We start from the raw sequence: 8,507 nt of genomic DNA on the forward strand, positions 1-8,507 counted from the left end.
ACAATAATTGGGAGTGCAAAGCCTCCTGGGATACCTACATCAGACATCCCGAGAGGCTGTTGGGTACTCCTTGCTTGGGCATGCGCAGAAGGAGCCTTTTCGCGCAACCAGAAGCATTTGCCAATCTCATGCATGTGCAGTGAGATCGGCAATTTTTTTTTCATCCTGCGCCACCCGATCTTGTGTATGGGTCGGGTGACGTAGGATGATGAACCAGGAAAAGAGGAGAAGATGCCGGCGCCCCGAGCGCCGGCACCAGGACGGATGTCGGGAGGACGCGGGACCTGATGCAAGACACCCCCGGAGCGATCGTACTGCCCTGCGGGGTTAAAGGTAAGTGTATTTTTTTTTGCCAGTTTTCAGTTTAGTTTCTTTTTAAGTTGTATGAGGCAGCCATTGCCGAGCCGTTCGCTTCAGTATTGTTTCCACCATTACAACAGTCACCCTGCTCCACCAATACCGATTCTCACCCGATTATTTTATTTTATTGGCTTATTTCTCAGATGTTCTTTTAGGTAAGTATGACCTTAACTGTGTATTTTCTATAACTGTTATATTTAATGGCATGAAAAAGTTTGACTGTGATAACTATAATTTCTTGTTTGGTCCTAGATTCAAATGAAATAAACCCATAATGAGTGAGAAAAAGCAAACAAGAATTTTGCATTTCTTTAGTAATACCAAAGGTAATGCAACTAATGATAATAGTAACAATAGTAATACTTCAACTTCAATGAATCAGAGCCTCCACAGTCCTCGTCAGGCACCATTAGGAAGATTGTTATTTTACAAATGTATTTAATCCTTTAAAAAGATTCTTAATAATGATTTTCAGAATTTAAAATGATCAATTTAGTGATCTGTGAGGTTGGCAACCGCTGCCTTGGAAAACTAGGGTACCACCAGAGCTTGCTAGGGGTTCTTTGGGCAATTTGTGCCTCAGTAAGGCAGAGTGTAAGGCTGACATTCTTCCCACTGGCCAGCAATGTAAGAGGCATTCATCTCACTGACCACCACACTAATATATATATTATTATAGAAAGGTTCCCTGAAGAACTTTTCAAGTTCCCTTCCCTGAAGTTATTTCAAGGGTTCTTCAGGTAGAGAAACACAGCTTTAACCAAAACTATGCTATTCTGGATTATCCATTTCAGGAAAAATTACATTCACTTGTAGGGAATTATGTTGTAAATGTAATATTATTAATAATAAACAGGATTTATATAGCACCAACATATTACACAGCGCTGTACATTACATAGATGTTGCAAGTGACAGACAGATACAGACTGTGACACAGGAGGAGGAGGGGAACCTGCCCCGAAGAGCTTACAATCTATTACAATCAATTGTTCACAAAAAATTGCTACGTATGACTCAAAAAATGTACATTTTTAAAGCTAGTGTATACAGAAAAGCGAAGCGAAGCATTAATTCGCTTGACAATATAAATTTTAGTTTTTCGACGTCACTTTGTCCTAAACTCCCTTTTTACTTCATGAAAAGCCCCTCCCCCTCACACTTCTCTCAGCCCAGTCCGCCATTTTGAGTCTCTCTTTCCCCCCACCCCCGTCTACTCCTAGAAAATGCAACACTCATGCTCGGCCAAACCATTTCACTGAACGGGGGAGTATGTTTTATAACAATCATTAACAATCCTGTCTTTGTTACTGTTCAGCTCTCCATTTTGGTTATAGTATTCTGTAATAGAGTATAAAGTGTTCGTTTTAGTGAACTTAGAACATTTGGCGGTACTTTATAAAGTTAGCACCTCCCATCCCCTTGCCGTGGAAACACCCCTCATGATAATGGTTGCGTCCCGACTACTTCCTTTCCTTTCTGATCTAGAGCTGAGCAGCAGCCATGAGGTGAGAGCTGGGGAGAATTATAGAAAATAGTTAAGATTGGGCTTGGAAGTCCCGGGAAAAGTGCGGTGACTTCCTAGGAGGGTAGTAAATGAGATCCCTTGTAACATATCGCGGCTAGGATTCGGTATTAGGAGGCCGTGTGCCTAGTTACCTTCATACAGGCCTCTGACGTGTGACAGGGCGCCTCATCCAGCCTGTGGCCCCATAATGAGTGCAGCTACATCCACTCCTATACTGCTCAGTATTTTATATATTTATGTGTGTTAAGATCCTCCTATATCAATATATTTATCGCCATGTTTTTTGGATTTAAAGACAAAATAAAGAACTTTAACTTTATGCCAGTGACAGACTGGAGGTTTCTGCCTTCAGTGTTAGTGTCCGTTTAAAAGGTCTGAATAAAGTTTTGTTCAGCACGAGTCGTGCATGTGGGATATTGTCACTCCATGTCTCCTCTGTCCTGATGATCATGGCACTGAAGGGAAATTATTGTGGACATCTTCGTTATTTTTAATCCTAAACAACATGCGCTGCTTTATCTGCTAGCAAAGCATGCTGAAACAAAACTTCCTTAATGGATGAATTTCATGTGTGCAAATTGTAGATTGTAAGCTCTTCAGGGCAGGGTACTCTCCTCCTGTGTCTGTATCTGTCATTTGCGACCCCTATTTATTATACAGCGCTGTGTAATATGTTGGTGCCCTATAAATCTGGTATATTAATCCAAGCATTGACTCTACTTATTAGTTCAGGGGTTTCCTATGAAGATAGGTAATAGTTTCTCCTGGACATTTAGTGGGGGTTTCTAGAGTTTCCCTCTGCCTGGATTTATTACCATTTGTTGATTTCCTAAAACATTTGTCACTGCACTTGATGAAAAGGCCCTGCAAATCCGTGTTGATCTTCCAGAAATGTTTGCTCTTAATTTGCTTTTGTGGTTGATGAGTTAAAGCGAGCTATCCATCTGCCTATTTATATATTTTTGTTAAAGTGCTGTCAGATCTGCCCATTATCTTTTCAAGCTGCCCTATCTCCCCTTATGTCTTATCCACAGCATGGGGAGTGATGAATGGCCAGGGGTAAATAGTTTTTAGGAACAGACAGAAAAGCACAGGCCAGCTCTGAATTTCTTATTATCGACCAGTAATTAATTGGCGCATATAAAACATGTATTTAGACCCAAGCTTTAGCTGGAGTGTCTGCAACATTCGTAGGGTGAGTGTCTGTTTGAGCTGTGTGTGTGTGTATGTGTATATGTGTATATATATATATATATATATATAAAATAAATATAATATATATATATAAATTTACACACACTTGTATATTATTTTTTTATGCAGCTTTGTCACACCAGGTCAAGACATGTTAGGTTGACTTTACACCATTCCTTCTCATCTCAACATGGTTGTGCTTCTAATTCAGATATAACTGTAACAGAACTGGTAACTTCCTGCATTGTTTACCTCCACTTAGTTATCAGCTGTCTAGATTTGTCAGGATCAACAGGTAGTTTTGGTCATTATTCAGATTGGATATTACTTCATTAGAGTATTAGGGTGTATCAGTAGGATAGTCTGCAAAGCATAGATACTTAACTAATAGATTTAAACAGAAGACACGTGTGACAGTTATTTACTACTTAGATAGTTAATTTTCAGTGATTGTTGATTTCAGAAACCTTATTCATTTTATTATTTCAGCATGCTCAGACTTCAAAAGAGGCTTGCCTCTAGCGTTCTGCGCTGTGGCAAGAAAAAAGTATGGCTGGATCCAAACGAGACCAATGAGATTGCCAATGCCAACTCCCGTAAGTTGTCTTTACTTCCTTTTGGTTTGTGCAGGTATTGATTTATTGGTACTAGGCTCTTATTCTGGTCTTTTCTCCTAGGTCAGCAAATCCGGAAATTGGTTAAGGATGGTCTGATTATCCGCAAACCAGTAACCGTCCATTCTCGTGCTCGTTGCCGCAAAAATACTCTTGCACGTAGAAAGGGCAGACATATGGGCATCGGTAAGTTAATTGGCACTGGAGATATTAATGTTTGAAATGTATTCAGTTATGTGAATTTTTTTTTTTTTTTTTTTTTTTTTTTGGGTAATGTATTTTATTTTTTTTTTTTTTTTTTTTTTTTTTTTTGTGGGTGGGGTAATGTATTTCCTAAATTGGGAGTCACAGAAAGGTTAAGATGCAGTGTTGAATTACTTTGCAGTACAAGGAGACAATGGTGTTCTAAATCTTGATGGATTTTGGGTACAAATTCACTTTGACGTATTCTAATGTAAACCTTTGTTGGACCATGGGTTTTCACCATGATGTTTGAGCTGATAAAAGGGACGGAGTAGTGAAAGCAAGCCACTATGTGATCAAATGTTTTCTTTGAGTCATACAATGTAATTTTTAAAATGTTTTGGTATTATTTCATTGGTAAAGTTGTCACACTTTTTTGCAGGTAAGAGAAAGGGTACTGCTAATGCTCGTATGCCTGAAAAGTTGTCCTGGATGAGGAGAATGCGCATTCTTCGCCGCCTGCTCCGCCGTTACCGCGAGTCAAAGAAGATTGACAGGCACATGTAAGTGTATTAGAAGCACTGTAAGACAGAAAGCTGTACTCCACCACCAGGCTGAAATTGCACAGCTAACATTCAACATAGTGAAACCTTTGGACTCATTGTGAGATTTAAGAGAAATGTTGGTTTCACCAGAGATAGTGTATATCTGGTTGTTTCCACTTGTGCCTTGTGCATAGATGCTGGTGATCTAGCTGGTCAATTTATAGCAGATGTCACCGTTCTAAACTTTGTGAGATTTATTTATTGTTGCCATGGGATATTTTAATGTAAACCTGTGGTCAGTGAAATCACGCTTTTTAATAGGGGCCAAGTTAAAATGCTAATGTGTAAGCTTTCAGTATTATCTAGTCCCCCAACAACCAGTACATAGATCACTGAAGTAAGAATTAACTTCTGCATATTTGCTGTGGGATAGACTGTATTGATGTATTTAAAGTCATTCTTAGATTAGATTTTTATTTTTTTTTACTATCCTACATTTAAAGAATTAGTGCAGGGGTCCATTAGTGTCTGACACTCACCTGCGCTCATTCTGCTGCTGCTATCCAGCCGACTGTAACCAAGGAATGATAGTGGTGAACAAAAAGTGCTCAGAGCTTGGCACTTTACTAATTTCCATGCAATGGGGAACACCTGAACATGCACTTACTGCCCCCCTCCCCCCACTACTCCCCTTCCTTAGACTTACTATGATCATCTTGGAGACCCAAATGGGGTACAAAATACCAGGTCATATGGGAGGGTTAGAGGAGAGTTGCACATTGAGTGGAGAATGGGTGACTGTAGATAAACATCTACATTATTGCCTCACCACTTGCCAAACCCTGTCAACTAGTTTGTGGTAGTGTTGGTAATTTCTTCCTTACCACTACCCATTGTTATGCATTACACCCCTCACCCTTAATAGATATGCAGTTCTTCTGTTCCTGACGGGTGCTGTTTGTCTCAACACCCTCACATCTACAGTCAAACACTACATTGTTCTTATTCAGAGCCATCCCCCAGCTGAACACATCTACCCCATGAAAGTGGACTTTTGCCATTTCTACTTTCATTCAAGAAAAGGAATTGCTTGCATGTAGACCTGATCTTTTGGTTTCAGTATTTTGTCACATACCTGAAACAAAGAAGCAGATGACTGTGTGACAAATAGGTTGAACACCTGAGTTGCATACTCCTGGGTCTGAGATTTAGAAAGTATTAAAGGTGGAGCATGAAGGCACCAACCTGGCAAGCAGAACTTTTAAAAATAGCTAGGACTCAACTGGAAAAAAAATTACACTTGCCTTAATCCTGCGGATCCCTTGATCGTGTTGAACCTTTCCTCAAAAAGTTATTTTTACTTTACATAAAAGGGTAGACAACCCTTTCATATAAAGTAAACATTTTGTAGTTTAAGTCCACTTTAAACACAGATTATTAATCTCAATTTGTTTTGGAAACCATTTAAACTGGTGTATACATTGAAGTATATTATGAAACTTATTTAAGACCTTGCCATGTTTTAGTTGCTTAATTTCTGGTTTTGATCTTAGGTACCACAGTCTGTACCTGAAAGTCAAGGGTAATGTGTTTAAGAACAAACGTATTCTCATGGAGCACATCCATAAACTGAAGGCAGACAAGGCTCGCAAGAAGCTGTTGGCGTAAGTACCTTTGCCTATATGTGTACATTATTGATATTCTGTCCAGCTTGTCTAGTTTTTTTTTTAACCAATGGGTCTATTCTTGGTTTGCTGGTTCAGAGTTATGTCAAGCTAACATCAAGTCCATTTTGTTCACCACTTGGCTTTAATCAAGTAACCCTTGATTAAATTTACTGTTGAGGAAAACAAATTTACATTTAAAAATACTGATTATTTAGACTGCCAGGGAGGTTAAATCATAACATGTATCGTATCATATCATATAAATTCTTTCCCTAAATATTTTCATTTACTTTGGAGTGAAGTTGCATATTCAATAGGATTCTAAAATTATTCCATAATTTCTTGTGCTTGTCAGACTATAGTGGTATATTTGGATTATTAAGGTTAACACTACATTTTTACATTGTTCAGTGTTTTAGTAATTATCTGATTTTATTGATTAAAGAAGCAAAAATGTTTTTCTAACATTGTCCAAATGAAGTACAGCAGGTGTCAGTACTGAAGCTGTTGTGATCACTTAAGGAGCTGACACACTAATTAGTGATTGCTAGTCTTCCTGGGCAGCTTTCATTGCCTGCATGGGTATAGAAGTGTGTACAAAATAGAATGTAGAGTGTAGCTGGTAAGGTTGAAAAAAAGTCCACGTTCAACCACTAGGCAAATAAGGATATCCCAGATAAAAACCCTATGGAAGGGTGTTGGCATTCCTCACAAAAGGTATAAAAACAAAATTAGCTTTATGCACTGTATAAACCAGGGGTGGGCAAACTTTTTGGCTCTGGGGCCACAGTGGGTTCTAAAATTTGGCAGGGGGGTCGGCCCAGGATGGACGGACGCAGAGACGGGTGTCACTGAATGTGACGTCATGATGACATAACCCTGCCAACTCTCCCATCGCAGATCTGAGTCTGCGATTGCAAAGTGGACGGGTTGTTCTGCCCACTTCCCTGCGCCCAGAATTTGTACAGGGAGCATGGTCCGTGGCTCTGGCTGGTTCAGCCCCCCAGCGGGGTCCTTCTCCTGACCCCGCTCAGGCAGGCACCGGCCAGAGCTGCGGACCGCAGATCTACTTCAGCGGAGCTGCTGAAGTAGAGAGTTCCGGCTGGATAAAAATAAAAAAGCCTAAAGGGCCATAGTTTTCCCATTCCTGCCATAAAAAAAAAGTGGTTAATGCCTTTACTTCACAACAAGCACTTGATGCATTCTTTACAATGTTGCTAACTAGTTTGTGTCATATCGCGGATCACAAAAACTTTTTGGATATTCAAACTGAGCTTGTTTTTTGGTTAATTTATAATGTATAAGCATAAAGTGTTCTGCAGTCTTTTCTCACAAGCGCTTAATTGTTCCTACAGTGACCAGGCAGAAGCTCGCAGATCCAAGACAAAGGAGGCAAGGAAGCGCCGTGAAGAAAGACTTCAGGCCAAGAAAGAGGAAATTATCAAGACTCTTTCAAAGGAAGAGGAGTCCAGCAAAAAATAAATCCCTGCATCATCGTGTTTGTATATATAGAGTACTGCTCTGTGCAAGCTCAATAAAATTCCTCTTCCCTCCATTTAGTGCCCGAGTCCTTTTTTACTTATCCCATCTGCCAAGACACCCAGCGGTCTAGTCAGATTGCACCACTGTCCTGTGCATAATCCGATTTCCAAGCCTCCTCTTTCCCATCAATCCGTTCTTCACTATAAATTTGATTTCTTTGTATGTGATCTCATGCTCTACCTTGCCTTTTTATAACTCGTACAAGTAATCATGACAGGCTGGCTTCCTCTCACTAATGCATTACTTTCACTCATGACTAATTTCACTTTTTGGAGGGGGGGGGGGGGGGGGGTCTCCCTATCAATATTGATACTGGACTTTTTTATTAGGCTTCAGCCTTTTCTGGATAAGAAATGCAGCAGTAAAGCTGCGTACACACGTCAGATTTTTTTCGCCAGATATCGGGCGAAAATCTGGTGTGTGTACAGTCGGCATCGTCCGAACGACCGTCCTGGCGGATCCATGGACGATGAACGACGACAGATCCTAATGCAAGGGAAGGGGGAGAGCGCGCAGCAGGGTGCCGCTCCGTCGCTCTCCCCCTCCCCTCTCCATAGAGCAGAACGTTGCTGTATGTACAGCACTCGTTCATGCATTGTGTAGTCCTTTGTCTTTGGAAAGGATTGTGAAAGATCCTTTCCAACGACAAATTGCATGTGTGTCTGCTCCTACTTCTGTCACTAAAAGATTCTTTGAATTTTTAAAAAAAATAAAATATTAGCATGTATCTCCTTTTTTTCTTTGACAAAAACAGGTCCTCACAATATATTTTGGGACCGTTGTTGGATAGGGCTTCATTCCCACAACGTAACCCTATGTTGCAAAGAAAGTTTATAAGGTTAAATCTGACCTGTTCAGTTAGATTTTCTTCAGG

The 8,507-nt window shown here is 40.1% G+C and overlaps 1 protein-coding gene across 1 annotated transcript; it reads left to right on the forward strand.

Moving 5' to 3' along the window:
• The first annotated feature begins 1,793 nt into the window (after window positions 1–1,793).
• RPL19 (ribosomal protein L19) lies at window positions 1,794–7,646 on the forward strand. The gene is made up of 6 exons (XM_072414908.1): window positions 1,794–1,868; window positions 3,572–3,678; window positions 3,760–3,882; window positions 4,322–4,442; window positions 5,978–6,088; window positions 7,447–7,646. Exons 1-6 carry the CDS (start codon window positions 1,864–1,866, stop codon window positions 7,571–7,573), a joined length of 594 nt encoding a protein of 197 aa, XP_072271009.1. The 5' UTR covers window positions 1,794–1,863; the 3' UTR covers window positions 7,574–7,646.
• The last annotated feature ends 861 nt before the right edge of the window (window positions 7,647–8,507 follow it).

Source organism: Pyxicephalus adspersus, chromosome 6 (genome assembly GCF_032062135.1).
Source record: "Pyxicephalus adspersus chromosome 6, UCB_Pads_2.0, whole genome shotgun sequence".
Lineage (NCBI taxonomy): Eukaryota > Metazoa > Chordata > Amphibia > Anura > Pyxicephalidae > Pyxicephalus > Pyxicephalus adspersus.